The sequence below is a fragment of the Copidosoma floridanum genome, unplaced genomic scaffold (assembly GCF_036245765.1).
Source record: "Copidosoma floridanum isolate Cflo_tuat_1 unplaced genomic scaffold, Cflo_Japanese_pri ptg000013l, whole genome shotgun sequence".
In the NCBI taxonomy this organism is placed as follows: Eukaryota; Metazoa; Arthropoda; class Insecta; order Hymenoptera; family Encyrtidae; genus Copidosoma; species Copidosoma floridanum.
Window position 1 is genome coordinate 15,570,833 of NW_028321890.1, and position 22,470 is coordinate 15,593,302.

General features: G+C 34.4%; 1 protein-coding gene across 1 annotated transcript in view; it reads left to right on the forward strand.

Moving 5' to 3' along the window:
* Positions 1-22,470, forward strand: part of Oamb (Octopamine receptor in mushroom bodies) — a 52,666-nt gene that overhangs the window by 7,079 nt on the left and 23,117 nt on the right. The window contains exons 3-4 of the mRNA XM_089591186.1: positions 12,363-12,461; positions 17,188-17,324. Of these exons, the coding sequence (XP_089447312.1) occupies positions 12,363-12,461; positions 17,188-17,324 (236 nt within the window). The remainder of the gene's footprint in view (positions 1-12,362; positions 12,462-17,187; positions 17,325-22,470) is intronic.

A 22,470-nucleotide genomic window follows, 5' to 3' on the forward strand; every position in this document is an offset into this window, starting at 1 on the left:
CAAAAATTCGAGTAATTAGAGGTATATATTTTTAAATTTTCTGAACATTCATAGAATTAAAAATATAATTACGCAGAAAAAATAAAACAATGGAAACAGAAAGGGTACAATTTGATATGTGTGGTACACGCTGGAATCTCCTAACATGGTAGCTAAGGTCTAAATCTTGTAGAGGGCTCGTTACAAAGCTCAACCTAACCTAAAAATGTATGCAGTGCACCCGTGTACAGTGCAAAGCACATTATATAAAAAAATTTACAAAAATTGTGTTTCATGTTACCACTGTTTAATTTCCTATTGTATTCAAGCATTCTTTATTTCGTGCAATTAATCAACCCGCGCCATACATAAAAACGTATGATTATATTTTACTTTTTCCAGAAAAATTTTAACGCAATATTTACTTTAATTCATCCACCAGAGCAGTCACCTATGAATATTTGTAAACTGACAGGGTCTTTTTGAATAGGTGTACATATGGCAAAGTGAAGGCCGTGTACAATCTCACACAGCCCACCATGTGACGCAAATCATATACGTATAGTGTTGGGAAGAGGGCGCGCATGCATTCTGCACCAACTAAGCGAGATCGGCTGCTGCTCTGCTGCATCTGTCCCCGACCCCGGCCATCATGGCTAATTACACCCGGTTGGTGCATATATGTATAGCACTGCGTAGGTAAAACCAGTAGGACTGCGTGTATATATACTCACGTACTATTACATACTTAATGTATACCCTTCGGCGCGAGCGCGTGTTTGCGTTGATTATGAGGTTACCCTTCGCTCATTAAGCGAGCGTGACTGTGTTAATCGATGTATAATCAAAGAGAGGGACGCACGATTGGTTAAGCCGCCGTTGGTCGTTACGTTCGTTGCGTACGAATCACGGGTTTGTTTGTTCCAAAAATAAGTGCAAGGGGGAGTTCAAAGTGGATTACTCCGCGGGCTGTGGGTGCAGTTGGAATTCTTTTTTTTCTTTTTTTTATTAATTGTTACTTTACTCATAAGAAGCTTGTGTGCGTAAGGTAAAAGTACCAGTACGTGAACACTTCCTAAAATTGCACCAGTAGATTGAACAGCTTGAATAAACTATTTTCAATTTAAGTGGATGAAAAAAAAATTTTTTTCTGATATCCCTTGATCGTTCTTTAGATAAAACAAAATTTATATTTCAGTAAGTCTTTATACTCAACGAGAAAAAAATTATTTATTCGTGCAACTTGTATGAGGTGGCTTGTGAGACTGTTCAGGTACTGGTACCATTAGGTTTTACCTATGCCCAGTACTCGAACACATAAAAACGATTGAAATCACTGTTAATCAATAATAATAGTATGTCAAGCCAGTCGCTATAGTTTTCATAATATGTTACCAATAAAATTAGAAAGAAATTGTTCGATTTGGTTATTTGCAATACATAATAAAAATAGAAATCAGTGGAAGGCAGCTTACATAACCTCTCTCCCATTTAATTAACATGGGATGTTCAAGTACTCGGTCAAAAATACGTATTAGTACCAATACCTGAACACGCTGTTCATCTACTAGGTCATTGATAAAGAAACTTTAAAGTTAAGTTATTTATCGTATACGCAACCTAGAAAAACTTTTTTGTTTTCTTTTGATAGGAAAAAATATAAACTTACTGGCGCAATGACTGTTTTGTTGTTATGCAATTCAGAAATTCGATAAAAATGAGAAAATAAAGGCTTAATGGAAAAAGTGGTCATGTAAGTACTGGTACTTTTACTTTATAGAAACTTAAAGAGATATGTAATTTGACACTCGTATTTTTCTATTTCTATTTTTGTTCCATTGAAATCAACGCAATTTTTTTCGATGAATCTAAATCCATGACTAAACCTATCGATCAAAATATCCAGATTTTCAGATATTTTTGTTGCGGTTTTGACCATATTTGAGATTATGCACACTTTTTACTTTTTCCTTTCTCAACCATGAAAGTACTAATCTTCTTCTACTAATAATCTTCTTCGAAACTGTCACTTCTTTCACAGGAGAGGTTGTACGCCCTATACATGACTTCGAATAAAGCAAATAATACGAGTTTTTGAATGTATAACCTCAAATATCCCAAAATCTTGATGCAATGGGCTTATTTTAATCATGGATTCGAATTCTATGAAAAAAGTTACTTCCAAAAGTATATTTCGAAAAAATAATGTTTTTTAACTAGAAAATTTAACGTAAAACAGCATTGCAAATAAAAATACGACATAAAAGAAGCTATAAATTAACTAATTTTAAAAACTTGCTAGCAATGCTTGCCAATCACAAAATCTAAAAGAACTAAGCAAGTTATACTTAAAGATGACTGCAATTTTCTACATTGTCTTCAAAATCGAAGGTATTTACAAAATGTCAGCTTGAACAAGTAAAAAAAGGCTCAAAAAATTGATCGTAAAATTTTCCTCTGATAGACAAACAGGTACCAAGTTAAATAAAATCTTGCAGAATGTGTCGAACACATAACTTGTCAGCACCACTATTTTTACTTTTATGACCCAATCAACCACCTACTCAGTTAAGTTGACTTACAAAGTCAAGAAAAAACTGCTTTGTAATGCTAAACAAATATGACCCGTCACAAAACAAGCAAAGTGTACTTTGCAAAGTAAAGTCATTAGTGTGAAATATTTAGAGGATACGAGAGGAGTTTCGTCCTTGACAGTGGCTGTTACACTAAAACTTTTTTAATAGTATCCGTAGCACACTTTATTGAGACCATAAACTAACGCAACTCCAAAACTAATAGTTTCATTCTGATCAATTTAAGCTTTTCATTGTTATAAAATTACTAGCTGTAATCAATTATCAATAAAAAAAAGTATTACATGACTTTTCTCATGTTTTTTCTAATTCTTCATCATTTAAAACAAATTTTATTGAATTCTCGATACATTATAAGCTTTGTTTTTCTATTTTTTGATGAAAAAAAAAAAAATTAAATAAATAAAAATGACTACAATTTGTGAAAAAATTCCAAAACTAATTTGTTTCAGATCTTAAATTTTTGAAAAACCTAACGAAACGTATACTTTATAAAAAATATCTAGAAGTTTTTAAGAATTTTTGAGAGTAAAATTTACACAAAAAAATAGAATTTATTGTTGATAAAAAAATATTTTTGATGTTAAGTACTGGTTGTAATAAAAATAAAAATTTGAATACAGCTACCTATAAATAAAAACGCAAGATTTCGTTTCGCAAATTTCGTATAGTCTGTGGAGCTGTGTGATCATTAACAACAACTCTAAGCTCTTAATCGAAAAACCACTACCAAAATCAGTTCTTTAAATAAACACTCGTGATACTTTTTTCCCAGACCATATATAACTAATAAATATGCAATTCTGCTAGGTTAAACCAACTAATACTACTAGAATACAATGGTCCATAGTACTGTCGAATCGATACCCATACATCATCCCTAGTAAAAATAGTTATTTACGTAACAGGTGCGGAAAATACGATTTCCCACACGAGTCATGATTAACTCTCACAAATGGCTGGAGTTGACGGGAACGAGTGCCAGTTGAGCACACGAGTGCGTAGCACGAGTTACCGTCACCAGCCACGAGTGTGAAAAATCGTCCCACACGAGTTGCATACAAGATTTTTCGCAATAAGTGTGAGGAAAATGGTAAATAATTTGATGATTCACAAGGAAGGTTGTGCGGGATCCAGCAAAACTATGCAAAGTGCTAAGACTGCAAAAATACCAAATGATCATCCAAAAAAAAAAAGTGTTTTTATGCCTCAAATATAGAAACAGAAATTTGATTGAATTAAAACTTTATTTTAAAAAGTAAACTTTGAATTATTTAAACAAAAACATTTCCAAAGAATTTTACAACTGTAACAAATTATGTTGAAGGATCCCACACCAACACAATGGGATTGTGGTTCCCAACGAAATTTTATAAAATTTTAATACGATATAGTTTAATGGAATTGTCAAAAAAAACTCATTAAGAAGGAATTTTATTTGAGAGCAGAAACTTACCTGCGGATAGGGTTACGATAATTGTACACAGACGGTATCTTAATTCGTTTTCCGTAAGATTTTTGGTGTATAGCAAAATTTTTTTCTGTGTGTGGAAAAACCTTTGCCGCACACCTTTTCCGCACACTGTAAGGGAAAATCGATTTTCCACACTAAAAATAGTGCGGAAATTACTTATTTTCCGCACACTATTGCGAAAAATATTGTAAGACTATGAAACATTGAAAAATTTTTATGTAAGTGGTGTTGAAAAATTACTTCTTCAAACGATTTTTTTTAATAGTACATGCTTTCGATATCTTAACGGTAAATCCTGACAATCATCGTAATTCTAACATTTTATTAATTACTCTTGACACATTGACAGACATGTACACAAATCAATTAGATCGTTCATACGAAGAGATTAATTAGTCCAAATGAAATTTAGGACGTTTTAATTTACTCTCGCATCTCTTGTACTTCCAGTCACATGATCACTGAAACTTAAAAAAATAAATAAATAAGCACGTGAAACGTCCATTTGAATTATAAAAAATAAAAAAGTTAAATACCAAAGCCTTGAAAATTGGAAGCAACGCCCATCATCCACAGTACACAAATAATAGTCAGTAAGTCAATAACAACAACACCGAAAAGGAGAGCGAGTGAACGACGAGCGCTACTTTCGCACCCCAAGTGCATCATCTGCATAGAGCCGGCTCAAGCTCTCAGCAAGATAAATACGCGAAATTTACGGAGGGACCTCGTTTGGCCAATAAATATCAACAGAGCCGGGAATAAAAGATTTTACCGTCTCCCTCGTTCGCGTTTGCATTTTTATCTCCCCCGATAAATTCACCTTCGCTGCTCGCACCCTCTTCGGCTTTCCAGATCCATCGATTGGCGTGCATGTTCGCCTCCTCGTGTACATCGGAAAGGGGGGGGGGATAAGAGGATTTTCCTTGAAGACGTTTCGTGCGCGGCTCGCGAGATTCTCGTGCCGAGTTTTCGAAATTGTCTAACGTTGCATGGTGCAAAGGGTGTTACTCGTTTTGCCCGTGCAATACACCTGATTTATGGACGGCGGTTAAGATTTTTCGAGTGCATGAACTTCGAGCTGATGCTTCCCGGGCGTTTCGTGTTCGATGCGATGAGGAGGCTTTCAACTTCGAATGGCTCGAACAATATACATCCCATGCCCCCACGCGTACTCGTACTTGTTTCAAGGCTTATAACGCAGGTTTCTCATCACCATCCAAGCTTATTTTTACAACACCGTTTATTTGAAGGGGTTTTTATAGGATAGGACTTTGAAGCGCCTGGATCTGTCTGTTCATCTTTATTTTGTGACTATCATATTTAGCATTTGTCAATCCTTAATGTTTTAGTAGTAAGTTTAATGTACATATAAATAACGAAATAATCGGAGGCTTTGTCTATACATTTTTCATGTTTTAAACGTCAAAGTTTAGACATAATAATGTGGTGAGAAATTTAGAAATTTTGATCGTACATTGTATTTTACAAGGAAAATATTTTTCTTACCATATTTGGTTATCAGCTACTCAACGTAATAAAGAGCCCAATTAATGCGCAGCACCTCAGAAGTGCACTAAAAAGTAATTAGTGGAAAATAAAATATTCAGACTTTAGTTACTTTATTCATAAAAGTAAATTTAAAAAAAAAAAGAATACTGATAATACCTGGCTGCCATTTTGAAAAAAATTGTCAATCTGCTATTTTATGGCAGACATTAGACTGACATCGTGCCTATACAAATGCTTCTGATTCCATGAAAAAGTATTCAATGCAGCAACTGGTTGCTATACTATACAATAATTCGATAAAAAACGTTATCGCTACACATGTTGTCTTTTAACATATTTGGTATATTTTTTAAAATGAATTCCCGAATAATGAATTTATAGAAATATATTTTCAGTGACTGAGTAGAGTACAATTTTTTTTTTTTTTTTTTTTTTTTTTTTTACTTAAATAGAGAACACTCCAAATAATTTTTTTCATTTCCACAAAATAAAATTGCGTAACAGCTTGAAGATCCACAAATCGATATGGTGTAAGTTATATTTCATTCTAAAGCCCAAATCCCATGCACCCAAGTCACTGTACGCACCATAAAAATCAACCATCTTGACTGCCACATTATTATGAAAAACGAATTAAAAAAAAAAAATCAATTATTTTTTGCTCCCATTGTTACTGAATCCCCTAATTACGAGCTCTTACTTTTGAAAGAAATAATCCTCGGAGAAGCTACGTCAAATGAGAGCCCACCATTCATATTGAACTCTGGGAGTACTAGAAAATCCTTTTTGCTGTATAAAAAAAAAAAGCTTTTGCTTTATCCTATTGCAGTAATCTTTGACATTTTTTTACTAAAATAACTCCATACGAAATTCAGCAATGTTGCACTAAAATGTGATATTTTATTTTATCAAGCGAAATTTGTTTTATGCTCGTATAAATGATCTCGAGAATTGTTTTCATTAAGATTGTTGTTCATTATTGCTTTTTATGCCTGCTTTTTATTTTATTTGAAGGTTGTGACAGTGAAATTTTCATAAAAATTTCAAAACGTGTGAAACAAAAAAGACAACATCGATCTATTATTACGCAACGGAGACAATCAATAAAATTTCAAGTAACACAAAAAACTTACAAAATAATATAATTTCGAAATGCGTAAGATTTTACGCATTATCTGTATTAACCACTGAATTTGACCAAAAAAATCTCAGTTCGTATCCATAAAAATCAGATAGCAAGCATGTTATACAAGAGTCTATAAAAAAAAAAAAAAAAAAATAAAAAAAAAAACAAGAAACGTTGAACAGTCCACCAATGGCTTTCGATTCGATTTGTCTTCTAGTAGCGATAAACTCGAGCCTCGGAGTTCGTACGACCATTGTACGTGGCAAAGCACACAGTTTACCGAAGAGGGTTGGCATACACTACGCCTCCACACGCTTATACGCTTGGCCGGAAAATTTACGAGCCCCACATACGTATCTGCAGGTGTAAACATGTATGTAGTGCCTAATTTAGCGTTAAAAATATTGCTTATGTGTAATGTAGTCATTGACCTCGATGTGCTGGGACGAGCTTTCGTGGGGGGATAGTTTTATTTGCCCACATGTGCTTGGGATTCGTCGAAACCTTAACGTTTGCTCCAAATCCTACCGAGAGTCGTTATTGCTTCGCGGTCGATTGTAAGGTGTGAAAATAAGTGTGCCACTTGCGATGGGGATGGATTGCGGATCTCAAATTTAATGTGCTTATTGTCTCAGCCGTTTTGGTTATTTTACATGTAGCACTTACTGAGACAGTTTTTTTTACTCAAACCTCGTTATGATCTACCATTTTTCATTCGCTTTTAGAATGTTATTAACTTGTAATTGGACGATTCTAAGATTCATTTTATTGAAACTGTATAGAAAGTTACTTAATATCTCGAGTTCATTAACGTGCATCGTAAATCTTCAGCTGCGTGTGGTAGAATCAATTTTTTTTTTTTTTTTCTATCACAACCATCAGTCAAATTGAAAGATTCAATGGCAAATTGTTTACTTAAAATTTTTTTTTTTGAATCACAAACATTTTACTATGTATATTAAGGTGTCTTAAACATAAATTTGATTAAAAAAAACACTGATTAAACGTTATGCATGCCAGTTCATAAAATTTTTTTTCATAGCGCTTACAAGGTACTAATGTACATCGTACTGCATTGCTGTATTGCTAATGCATACTTTTAAATATCACTTTTCGCCTGCAAAAAAAATAACCTACGATTTATTATGAATCAATCATTTACACAGCAATGCAAATATATCTTATTTAAACGTTGCTTTCAAATTATTTATAGTGACCGTTGGAGTACGTACATGAGATTATATCTCGGAGGTGCGAGTTGAGTAGGTAAAGACAGAGACTCGCATTAAGTCTTCCTGTATTAACAAGCCCCTCAAGCTACAAGATCTGCAATTTAAACCACTATACTATCAGGGGGTTAATCATTAATATTTTCATTAATATTAAATACTCTATCTCTCTCTCTCTCTCTAAGAAAACTTCAGGCTACTTTACTGTTGAAATATGCAATAAAAAGCTCGTTAATGATTGTGCCTTTTACTAGAGCTTTTGTGCTGATTCGGCTTTTTAGCACTGAAAGTGCAATGTTTTCTGTTCAAATAAACAATATTTCTTAACCACGAACTAGGTTGAAATCATGTAAGCTTCAAATTTTTATTTTAGAAAAGTCGTTTTTAGATTAAAGTGACGATACATGTATAGATTATGTACAATTACGTGCTAGGTCATAATGTTTGAATTAAGTAAAGTATAGACTATGTACGTTGTTACTAGTAAATTTCAGGGTATTTTATTTGTGCACCTGACCAATAGTTAGGAATTTCAAAAAAAAAACAAAAAAGGTACATCGAAAAAAAGTCTGGTTAATAGAGAGAGAGAGAGATAAAGAGCACATGAGAAAATTCAGATGAAAAAAAAAATGGGAAACTTGAAGAGATGAAATTCACAGATAAATAAGACGAAGCGGAAGGTATATTTACCGCAACGACCTAATTTTCGTGCAGGCCAAAGCGTCACGAGTACAGGACACGTGCGCTCGAGCGAATACACAATATATATGTATACGTACGTATTTCAAAATGCACTTGTTTTGTTCGGCACGCCGGCGATTCTACTATTTAGCGATAACTATTTTATTACAACCAAAGACGTTATTTAATAAATTATGAAAAATTGTTTGTTTGTTTTTTTAAATTTATGAGTCAGAATTGTTAACTGCTTGGTTATAATTTTGATTCAGGATTAGTTATAGTAGTCTAAAGATTATTTGACTTTCAATCCAAGAGATTATGGCCAGCAATATTACTGAAGTAGAGACAGACAAGTAAGGTAAGATCAGCCATCAACTTATCGAGGAATGAAAGACCCTTAGAGTTAAATGAAAAAAAGAAATTTACGACATTACACTGTCATTCAAAATAAAATAAAATTTTGTAAAAAATTAATGTTTATTCTTTTATACGTTAAATAGTTTTAAAAAAGCAACGGCAACTCCCCTGCATTTGATGTGTAAAAGACATCGAAAAGTATTTTATTTCATTCCTCAAAAATATGAAAAATATCTTTTGATAAAAAAGGCATGGCTGAAGAAAGTACTTTTTTAACTTTAATCAGTTAAAGAGTCGAGATTGTCTTTTACATTAGAGGATACTTTTATTCATTTCATAAATAATAATTACGTAGGGGAAAATTAATTTAATTAAATGGAAAAGGTGTGATATTATCTCTTTGTTCTTATACAATTGGAACTTTTGGTTTATGTGAAAAACGATGACCAATCAATTGACATTAAAAGTAACGATTGGTCTAATAAGTGAATGAAATCGAGTACATTAAGCAATTTGCAACGATTTATTTAGTTGTCGAGATATTTTTTTCCTTACACCTCCGCCGAAAGTTCGTTCCATCTGACCCGATTTTGAGCTAGAAAAAGCCTCATATCAGTCCTGCCATATGTGCGCAGAACGAAGTGCGCATGTATATATAGTTATATATTCAGCACCAAGAAGCAGCAGTAGTTATACAATACATATATATATATACGGCTAACGGAGTTATAACCTTTAGAGTTTATACAACACAGAAAATCATCGGATATTTATTTACATAAATTATTGGATATATTTATATGTATATTTTTTTTTTGCACAATTTACATGTATATATAAATTTATTAATTTCATATCAACAGAGTACACAACACAAAATTAAAACTACCAAATTAATGTTTTTTGATCAGTTACTTTCAATCGAATGATTTATTTAGTATATAAATGTAGTATATACATGTCATATTACAAAAATAAACTATGAAATCTTTTATTTAATCGAATTATGCTTATCACAATTATAATAGTTATTGATAATAACCTGATTTATTTTGCACTTACGGATATAAACATTAGGATTTTTAAAATGATCTTTATAGGATCCATGATTCGAATTTAAACGGATTTCTCTTCCTCTCGTTTTGCCAGCACGACCAACCTGCACAAATCCGCGGCCCAATCTGATTTTATATAATATACTACAGTCTCGGCGAGCGTGTATATATAGATATACCTATACACATGTACACTCATCTACGTGCATTTAAGTGGTATTGTTCGAGCGACCGATCAATCAACAATAATACATAATGCACTAAATCTTTGACTGGATCTTTAAACCATCATTTTTAACAAAACTAAAACCGTGGTGACGAACTTTCGGCGGAGGTGTAAGGAAAAAAAGTATACGTACCACGGCCAAAAAGTGGGGCTACATCTGACCGCGCATTACCGGCCTCGCCTTCGGCTCGGCCGATAATATAGCGCGGTCAGTAATAGCCCCACTTTCTGGCCTAGGTACGTAATATACTATTACGTATTGAACAGTATTAATATTTTAATTTTGCGGTGTCAAACTCAAGGTACCATGACTGTTATTGTTAATACTAAAAACTTTAAAAGCTCGACGCATTAAGTATCGCAAATACGTATTTTTAATTAGAGTTATTCATATTTAACAGCTGACCTACTTTACTTAAAAACGCAAATCCAAGTATACTTTAAAATGATGAAAAAATAAAATTTCAGCTCAAGTAATTTTAAGCCCTTTGAATCCATAGATTAAAATGATCATTCAATGAGTGTAACATAACAAGTAAGTTCATTCGAAGAAATTAAAAAAGAAAAAAAATAAATAAATAAGAATCAGTATTTTTCGTTCTATAAACTTTGCTCAAGTTTTTGTTGATTTCTCCAGTTCAAAACGATTTTTATTTTTTGATAAAAATTCTGTCCACATGCAGCTTATTTGTCACTTTGCCAAACCACTGTTTCAACCTCTCGCAACCAAATATTTGGTGCAATTATTTAACCGTCTCGTAAAACAAAAGATTTATTTAAAAGCAGTCGACATTGTACTCGCGCAAACAATAGATTGCTTTTTTTTTGTATTTTTGCTCGACGCCACAAAAAATGTATGCGTGCACATATCGATCGAACGATGACAAAAATTCGCGCGTGTGTTTTGCACACGTACCGTACAGAATGCGTTAGCGGCGTCATAAATTGGTCTTCATTTCTATTCATGAAATGTCAAAAGTTGCATTTAATATTTTGTACACCGACAGGCCATTGTGTACGGCTGCAGATCCACGGGAGGCTCATAGTTTCAGTGTTTACTCCTTGGTACGCGTGTATTAATCATCGGGACGAGCGAAAGCTATGACGCAATACGCGCAGCGTCGCGATTTTACTTTACGCGTGGACTATTCGCGGAGAGGAGGACAAAAAATAAATGCACGTGTGCTGTTTTTCTTTTGCGAATTTCGTACATTGTGCTTTTTTTTGCGCGGATCGACCGCTGGGAATAATGTTTACGCGCGACAATGGCACGGAAATTCTTTTGATGGTCTTCCGAACAAAACAATCGGCACGTTTTACGCGCACATTGTCTTGCGAAACAAACAGCACGTGTTTTAACGCGCGTTTTCTTGGAGAATAAAAAAAAAGGACGGGAAAAGACGCACCGATGCAAATTTTTTTCATTCTTCTTTTTGAAATTTTGATTTTTGTTCTCTTTACATTGTTGTACGGTCCTAGCGTTTTTATAAAATTAGGAAGTGCTACGTGTGATGTGGCAAGTTTACGGATAAAAATTTTTTTACTACGATAATAAACTAAATTAAAGAAACTTATTAACCTTGTGATAGAAGCATTCTTGGGTGAAAAAAAATCAAAGTACTTTTTTCTGGTTTGCAGTTTTTCGGAAAATATACATATTTATTTTTTTTTATTTCTTGTAAACATATTATCTACTCCAACTTGTAAATAAAAAAAAAACATATCTCATGATGACAAACATTTGGACCTCGTATACTGAATCTATTATGTTTTGCTGTTTAAAAAAAAAAAAAAAAAATTTTTTATTTTTAAAGTATGGTTAAAATTTATAGCACACACTAAGTGTATACTCAGAATCTGAGATATTGTCATTGTATATTTGGATGATTTTCTTACAAGTTGAAAAAGTGTTATCTACAGGTGAATGAGCAAACCATCCCATCCCAGACTCTTCCGTATCTCCTTGAATCCATCTGGACGCAATCATGTCACACATTCTCGTACACACTAAATCCACGTTAACAAGTTAAGAGAAAGAAAAAGTAGCCCTTTTCTCGGCAAAAGGTCGAATGTACGACACAACGTATTTTCTTTGTTCTTGGTCATGGTCTTGTGCACTCCGGTTGCAGATAATGTCACCAAAGCGAGCGAAAATGCTGGTCGCCGTCGTCTGGGTGCTTAGCTTCATTATTTGCTTCCCACCACTGGTCGGATGGAAAGATCGAGAGGTGAGCAAGCTTATTTTTACGTAGTGTATAAGACACATAATGGCTATAAATAAAAGAGGCCCGGCGTCGTGATCTTCAAATTGATAAAACGTAATATGCTTATTTTTTTTATTTCTTTATTTTTTTTTTTTTGCACGTATTGTAGACCATGATTATAGGCACATGCATTTCCTTTCCAAAAAACTTTGGAGAATACTCGAGTGAAAGGAAATTCGTGTCTTTTAATTTTACACTTCTTTGGGGTAAAAGTATGGTGTCATGTGTATTGCCTTTATAGCTGAAAATGGCATGAGCGGAATGAAATTGCAATTAATGTCATTTTTCCAATTATCACTAGTTTATTGATTTATTCATTAAACTTCACAGGCTTTGAGCCCAAATACACCTAGTATTGTAAATATGTAGTGTGTTAAAAATAAAGAGACTTAAAAATACAAAATTTGAAAGGTAAATTAGAGATTATTTTATCTGTATTATGACCTATTAATGTCTAATAAATACCCTAAGATTCGGAAAGAAACAATGCATGTTTTTGTACATGTAGAGAGATTTTAATTTAAACGTGGGATGATCAATGTGGGAATAGATTTGTGTGTACTCAGGGGTCGTCGGGTCAATCAAAGCGAAAGCAAAGCTACAAGTTATACGGCAAGTTCACCTCGGGCCAGCTCTGGATCGTTATTTGTCATACGTTCCATTAATCATAATTGTATAGATGTCATGGACGATAGACCAGAGAACCAAGCGGAGTGGGGTAAATCCAGTGAAAGTTTCCAATGGCAATTAGTTAAAAAGGATAGAGGGCATCGTCATCGTGGCCAGACCTTGATAAGAGATAATTGAGTTTTGTAACAGGTGCAAGAGTTAATTTCCTACAGCTGAAAAAAGATTATGGAGCAATATACCAGTGTCAACAGCAGCACGGTTTTAAAAATTAGTATCATTGACTCAGAATTACAAAACAAAACCAAGTCGAATAATTTAGAAATAGTAATGATGAGACGATCATTGAATGTGCGGCATCAGAGTCATGAGTTATTCCTAAACTTGTGTAAGATTAAACTCGATTTAGATGCCGTAAAAGGTGCAGTCATGAACGATGACAGTGGAAGTTTTGAATCTGAACACAACCGCACCTCTAGAAGGCATAAAAAAGGCACGGTCTGACACATGGTCTATTGCCAATGAAATGGCACCACTGGCGTTGAATGTACGATGAAAAAAAAAAAAAAGTTTTTCATTGCCAGCACACAGGACGAGGCAAGATATTTGTGAGAGTATCATTCACACAAACGAAAAAAAATAACATCTTAAGATGCGACCACTGTTAGCCATCAGAAAATGCTATGAACGCTTTTAGACACATCACCGGCCATCCTTACTCTTCAAGTAAATGTCTCGAGTATCTTAGTCAAACGAGGGTCGCTCAATAAGTCCATCACTTTGTTTTTAATATATTGTTTCAATTTATTTTTCAACATAGTCTCTTTGCATCTCTGTACATTTATTATGACGAAAACGTTAAGTGATTGAGAAAGTATCGCGTAACATAAATCAAGTAATTTGGTCGTTGCAATGGCACTCGCGTGATCTGGAGCATCGTCATTGTGAAAAAGCACTTTTTCCTTCCCCGAATGAAGTCGCTTTACCTCTAGTGAGCCATCAAATAGTTCTAATATAACGAGGCACAATTCTCTCCTGTGATAGGTTTTTCCCTTCTGCAAGTAATCAATTAATATTACACCATGTGTGTCCCAAAACATTGAGGCCATGGCCTTACTGGCTGATGAATCGAATTTTGATTGATTTTCCTCGTGAAACCTAATGTTTGAATAGCATGTGAAACTTGTTTTTATTAAACACCAATAAACTAAACAAAAAAAAATATATTACCAAAACAAATGCACTGACTTGGATTTTTGAATATTCACCAATGTAATATGGTACTATCACAGAGTGGTAAAATATTTACGATGGTTGCGGCATCTTTAGAGAAGCTACGAACTTATTGAACGATCCACATATCTAAAAAAGGCATGTCAACGTGGCGTAATGAGAATTAATTGATAAGTACCAGGTAACTGGTGTAATGTTTTTGAGGGCAGATGAAAGGTCGTGTTATGTCAGTCACACGTTGGTCTACAATGAAGTCAAGTAATTTACAAGTAGAACTGTTATAGTGCTAGTGTAACAGAACTGTAACTTTAAACAGTGATTTATATCTTTATAATGAATAACAAGTTAATTGTCACTAATTTAAAAAAGGAAAAAATATACAACTACTTCCTCTGATGGAGATATAAAATTCCTATCCTCGAGAGACTGATTAAATAGTGAAGAGTGAGGCAGGATAAGAGCAGATGAACGGGCAATTAAAAAACTCGATAGAATACCGTCAAGAGCAGCATAGCGATTGTATGTGGAAAATAGCTAAAAGGGAAATGGATGATTGGACATGTAGAATATGTAAGGGTGATGAGGTAGGGAACTGGCTATGACAGAGGCTGCAGGAGCAAGGATTGAAAATGCGTCGCAAACGGTCGAGCAACGCTGGACAGAGTCGATTCCTCATTATTATTGAGGAGACCTCATATTGGATGTCATGTTAACGCGAACTCAGAAAACCCTAAATGACCATCCAAAGGAAATATCATTTTGCATTTTTTTTGTCATTTTGAGAATGGACCATTGAAGATTGGCAGCGTGGATATTTCCAGTGCTTTAGAGCCGAGATAGTGTTCCAGATCAATCGAGCACATGTTTTAAAGTGAAATATGTGAAAATTTTCTATCTTGTATGTATAGTAAAATAAGAAAAACGCGTTCTAATGTAAATGACGAGCGTTGTCACGTTGAAAAGATATTGTTGATTTGTTTTAAAAAAGACGTTCAGTTTGTGACGAACTACGATGACTAAGGATCACATTTTGTTTATTAATAACAAATTGTTGCTTTATTCGATAATCTTCTTCAGATATTTCTTTCTCTGCGCAAAGCTGATTTTGTCAGCTACAGACAGCATAGTTTTTATTTCAGAAATAAAATTCCATGGTATTTTCGACGATACGGAATTAAACGTACCATGACACTTTTTGGACTCAAATTCTTTCTATCCACGCGATATGACAACGTGGATCGATGAGAGATGGAAGAAATTAACGTGCTACGAAAAAGAGAGGACAAACCAAAAGCACGCAAGTGACTGCACTTGAAATGCAATGATAGTTTCCAATGGGAACGAGCTTTCACGATAAATCGGCACCGCGCGCCGTCAAATTCATGCACATTCTCACGCATTCTGTTATCGCTACGCTCGCAGCATCTCTCCTTCTCACCAACTTGGAAGCGCCTTTTCCAGAGCCTGGCGTTTTGGCACAGCGGCTCGCCCCAACGGAGGCTTTTAATACTTGATGCTCAGCACTCGGAGTTGCTCGTACATCAAAGACGCGCGAAACAACAGCAATTCCAGAAGCAATGGTGCAACCAGATGGCGGGTTTAATACCTTGAAAGTGGCGTAAGAGGTTTCCCATACTTAAGATCCCGTCGTTTTCTCGTTTTCTCGCTGATATTCCCGTATCGGTTGGGCGGGCTTCTCCGTCAGCGTGGCTCCGGTCGCAGAGCTTTTTGCGCGCACATCGTTTGAAACAACTTTTTACGGCTGCCAAGTATAGTAATGGCGCGCAGCCGTTCCTCCGTCGTTAATTTGCAGATTTATTCGCATTTGAGGGCTATTTTGCATCGGGTCCTCCACTTAGATCCGGGCCGTGTTTCTACTGAAGGTACATCAGTCGTGTCTATCGTAACGTAAAAAATAACGATGGTCCTCGTTGTGAGCTTTTCAACGCGAAGCTTGGAAATTGCGTTTCAACTAAATAAGAATTACACAAACGACTCATGAGTATCGTGTACATTTGATTGGATGGTTTTTCGAATGTTAAGTGACTTGACATTATGAAATTGTGGTCGAGGTATTGGTTCGAACAAATTTTATACATTCAATGTAGAAAACAAAGGTTATCGTAATTTTTCTAGATCAAGTCGCCCAAGACATTCTTTTTTAACTAAAACGGGTATAAAGAAAGGACGTTAATAGATTGCATTGATGCGATATAGGTATTGCTGTTTTAACTATTTCCTTTCCACGTAAAACAGAAAAATTTTCATTAAGCCAATTACCGATCAACAGTCAAACTTTTCCCATTACAAACCAATTTCAATTACAATTACTTTCTTTGGTTACATTGTTACAAACACGTGCCATTCTCCCACATTAGAGACCATCGATTTTCCATTAAAAAGAATAGAAGAAAAAAACCACTCACGATTTTCAAACCCAAACAAACTCTGCGTCCCTCTCGTCATCGATCGAGAATAAAAAGACTGTCCCAGTTAATTGGAAAACAATAATCCCCAAAGAGCCGAGCCAATAACACGCGCGCATCGAGCTAGTTCAGACTGCTCGTGTACACCATTGCTCGAAGGGCGAGTCGAGTCAATCATATCTCTGGAATCACCCGACGAAAAAAAAAAAACAAAGATTAATAAACGGAAACAGTGCAGACCATTAGCACACGGGGCGTCGCCCGTGATCGACCCGAGCCTATATTTATAAAGTATACCAATAGCGCCTGATCGTCCGCCGTGTCTTGCTTTACCTTTGTTTCCTAGTTGTGCTGTATGTATATCGACCCTACTTACGTAAATTGCTTTTAATTGTGCATCGCAGGACGACGAGCTGTGGCTGAACGTGACGCTAACCGAGGACGAGCTGTATAACCTGACGACGAGCGCCCCGGTGATACCCGTCAAGCCCTGCCGCTGGATTTGCGAGCTCACCAACGACGCGGGCTACGTCGTCTACAGGTAAGCTAGACCATACAAACCCCTTATATCCTTCCCACCACCCCGTCCAAGCTTGAGTTTTCGGGATTGCATAACGTGTGCTGGGAGTTCCTTGTGAAAACATACTTTTCTCGTATACGATAGAGGGATACGGGCGGTTGTGGGTTTTACATGATCCGCGTGGTTATCACTGTAAAATTCAAGTGTCTTAAAGTACACGTTTTAAGCGTGTAATCGAAATTTTCGTTTTTCATAAAATGCTGAAGGGAGTTCCCTCGTACCTAACCTTTTTGACGCATAAGATCAGCAGTATTGTAACCTGCATGACTATATATATATAGATATAACACGACGACGTACTAACGGTAGCTGTCGAAGGAGAATTATTTTATTCACTAATTTATTGCTCATTCCATAAGCCATGAGTGAAGATGAGACTGTAGCTACATAATCACCAAGTTTTTAGTTATTTTCAAAAAAATTTTCAATCAAATCTTGACGTCGATTATCCAGATATTGTAGGTTATGTATCAGAACAGTACTGTTTCTCGTAAGACTTCACGTTAAAAGTTCAATAATAAAATTATCAATATCTTACTTTATAAGCCATAAAGGGACTTAAAATTTGAATCGAAGGGTTTTCATACACTAATTAATCTCTGTTCAAAGTATTATCAATATATTGACGTTAATTCTCTTAGCGAGTGAACTCCCTTAATAGCAGTATTGATAAACGTTGTAAGGAAAACCAAATCGATGCTTCATAAACTATTTCACCTATACCATTAAACTAAACTATTGTTTTTCATCAACGATTGACATGAGATGGCTGTAGAGAGTAAAACATTCATGTCACAGATTTTACACACTTGTAAACGTATTGTAATCTGTGACAGTCAAGTTTTTTCACTCCACAGCTTTCCTACATTGATCTTTCTCATTCAAAATTGTCCAATTTAATGGAACTGGTTAACCACTTGGTAAACCATAGCTTTGGTTGTCCTTAAAATTATTACCTATGCCACCACAATGTGTTTTATAAAAAACAACAATTTCAACTACACACTTTAAACGTGTACTTTAACACGCTTGGATTAACAGTGTATTATGCGGAACGGAGTGAAGTCGACGATTTGTAGAGCCACACTTGCGACCAAATCGCGTTCGGTCATAATGCTTGGATGTTTGATGCCGTCGGTGTCTATGTGGAGGAGGGGTGAGGGAGAAATAAAGTGGAAATACTTAGCATTTATGAATAAGAATGAAGTGGGGGGGGGGGAGTTTTTAGATCTGGACGATTGTGGTAAGGAGCTGTGGATAATTAGGTAAATCTTTTGTTTATTCATTTTTTATTTAGTTATTAAAACATGTTCCTGGTGGTTTTAGGCAATTTAATATCTTGGAGTATATAAAGATATATATTGCGATCAATTTTTTGCGCTTAGTTATTTCTGTGTATCCTCTTAATAGCTTTTCAGATGAGCTAGTTGACGTGGTTAAGGTAATAAGGACAAAAGAACTACGTGAAAAATAAGTCCAAGTTCGTGGGAAAGTGGATTTACTAAATTCATGGATTTTTGATGAGCAGTAACCACTTTTATCGTAAACTATGAAATACATATTATGTTACCTACAAGTAATTAAAAAAAAAAAAAAACTGCTTGAATGGAAAGAAATAGACCGAGCATCAGGTGATTTTAAAGACTGGCTCAAGAGTTAGATATATGTGGACTCATGAATCCCCAATATAGATTATCTATTTTTTACTTACCTTTTCCAGTCAGATTGGGTGAGAGAGAGATACATGAGCCTCAAGCTGAGCTTTTAAACTATGGAAGGCTTAGTAAGTGTATACTATATACTGTGCAATAAACAAAATTTTACTTATTTTTGTTCTGAAATGTAGGAGCTAAACCAACGAACTAGTTTGTAGAAAAACGATCCACTCTTAAAAACTCTGATTTTCTTTGAACGCAAACGTATCAATATGGTTTTATAGCTTTTGTCAATAGTTACATTCTACCCTCGTTAAGATTCTAATCTTTACTATTGACGTCTTTCGTTTTGACGACTTGTTTTTTTATAAATCTCAGGTATAATATTGTTTCTATTCGATTTCTTGAACCACGAAAGTGCAATTACCTAAAATTTGAGAGGGAAAATCTTATAGGCCACTTCGTAGAGGTTGAGTGTCTCAAATTATGCAATGATGTGAGAAAAAAAGATAATGTAACCGCTTTGCTAATAAATTAACACATATGTGATTCACGGTGTAAGATACAAAAAAATCGAAATGATGTGAGTCAGTGCTGTAGACTACATGAAATCCCTTAAATACAATCCTTAGCAAAGCTGGTCGAATAAGTAAGTTAATCAAAAATTATCCTTGAAATACAATAGATGACACTCATCGTGTTGATAACATTAAAAATTAATGCAAACTCTTGAAAGCAGCTCAGTTTGATATGATCATGTCCGTTTTCGAAAAGCTGATCAGAGATAGATTGAAGAAGATTTGAAATGAGTGTACGTAACAAATTGTTCATGAAACTTCTGGAGTTTGCAAAAGAAGTCCTGTGTTCGCTAAGGTCTAGAAATACACCAGGAAATAGCTTTTGAACAAAATAGTCTCTTGGCAAGTAGTTCTTCAAGTTAACGATTTAGTTTGACTCACGAAAGTTATGAAGCCTGTACTACTATACAAAAGTTTTTTTTTCAAACTGATTAAAATGTTGCAACGTATGGATTCATGCTCATTTTACATTACACTAGAATAGTAACGACCGCAAAAATTATGATTATTTTTTTATCACCAACACGTTGAACTTGTTTTGATTTGATAACTTTTTACCTTCGTATACGTGAAAAACTAAAATTTTGTTTAAAATATTTTACCAAAGTATGTCAAACAGATTTGTTAACATTCCAGTGCACAAAAGAAAACTGAATACTGTAATTATTTTATGAATTCAACAAAGAACTGTGCGGACACAAGCTAGCTTCCAATTTTTTTTTTTTTTTTTTTTTTTTCCTTTCCGCGGAAGCCAGACATAGAAAAAGGTTCTACTTTTGTTCCTTCTATAATGTACAATCCATGTCTTTTGCATTGGTCATGAGTCCTCTTTGTGTGACGGTAATTTTTACGTGGCAAAATCAAGTCCAAGGCAAATCGTGAAAAGTCTCATTTCTAACAATTTAAATAATTTCCACCAATAAACAAATCTATTACTCGTTGCACACTTTTTTTCCAATCTACATGGATAATGCCATTGGTGATTATTTGAAGACTTTTTTCATGAAAAATATTAAATGACCTTTGTTTACCTTAAATTTTTACGGTTGTTTTAAATAATTTTTTCATATCACTTTTTACGGTACACATATTACGCACCAAATAAATTCTACTTTATGAAAAAAAAAAAAAAACTAAACGAACGTCAAATAGAAACAAATGGCTAATTCATCAGCCAAATAACTTTTATAGATAAAGTTATAACATGAAAAACTCGAGAAATTTCTAGTAATAAATGTATATTATAAATGTATCAACATTGGAATGAAAATTTTCAAAATGGCAACTGGCAAAATAAATCTTGTCTCAAACAAACTTCTCCCCCAGATATTCTTTATTCGTTTAATGCTTTGCATAATTCCTTTAATAGTGGCTTCAGATGCAAAAATTGGGCATCAAGAGTTACGACTGCCACCGCGGAAATTCATAAGCTCTTGTGGATTCGGCATAGGATTAATTTCAAGAGGTCTCGAACTAACAGAGATTTCTCCAACTCTCTGGCCGAAATAGTTTGAAACAAAGTTAAGCCATGATTCGGAGTGAAAGTTCCGTTGCCACTATAGTCGATTAGTTTTGAAGTTCGCTGATAACAGCGATTGTTCGGAAAAGAAATGAATAATACCGATGGCAGTTCTTGGGAATTCATTCGTGAATACAAAGAAGTTGAAATTTGAACGAAAATTATACGACATTGACACTAGCTTCATTGTTAAGCAAAATTGATTATTGAGGTTACAAGAAAGTTTTATAATGAAATTAGTTTGGTCCAAGTTGTAAGAGAAGTGGGCTAAAATCTGATGGATAGAAATCCGAGAATCTTTTGCATATCTAGAATAGACGCTTTGAATCGAATGAATAATGAAAGGGACGAATTTCTCAATCCTTACCTATTGGTATACTTGATATGTTTATCAAGGATATAATTCTATTAGCTCTATCATTAAGAAGCTTAGAGAGTACGTATGAGAAAAAATTCTAATTACAGTAAGAATTTTTTTAGTATACCACAAAAAACGACATCTCTAAACCATGTGATTATAACAATTGGTGGAGATTTTTGTCCTAAAACTCTAAAAAAAATGTAATTCATTAGTAAAATCATTTTTTTGTTCTAGTCACTGAATATTCAAAATTTGCGTACAGCAGATAGAATCTAATATTTAAAAAAGAAAATAATTTTCAAAAATTATTGCTTTTTACTAATTAACTGTATGAATAATGTAAGTCTTGTCTTTTATACACAAAAGCTTAGTTTTTTAAATTTGTGTAGCAGCTTACTGATGTGCAAATAATGATTATAGGTCGAATACATTACGTACATCTTTAAAAAATACAAGCTTAAAAATGTAAAAAAAAATCTACTTTTTTGCTAAAAAAAAAAAAAAAAAAGATTCATGAAAGACGTATAAAAATATAATTGAAATTCAAATGATTTAAATTTCTAACGAAACTAATAAAAATATTCTGTCAAATCTCTCAAGATTTAAAAATCTTCTAAAGCGTTTTGATCCGACCTCAGAAATTCCAACTTGAACATGCTTACGTCAGCTAGTAAAATTCAAGCTTCTTCGTTTGCTCATCCCATCATTCATCTATCCCGCTTGTTAATTCACGTCCCTCTCATTTAATCATACAATTGAAGAAGACGACTATTACGTAACTCGATCCGATGGCTCAATCAGCACCTTTCGATGGCTGACCGATAAAATTTGTCTTGCATTTCGCTTAATAGTCGCGTTGGGTGGTCTTTGATTTTTGCCCACCTAAGCAATAAAAAAAGTATCCGTGTCGCACAACCAATAGTAATGACTGCGTGCAATTGCAATTAAAATTATATCTAATCTTTGTACCACCTTAAAAATGTGTCACAATAGT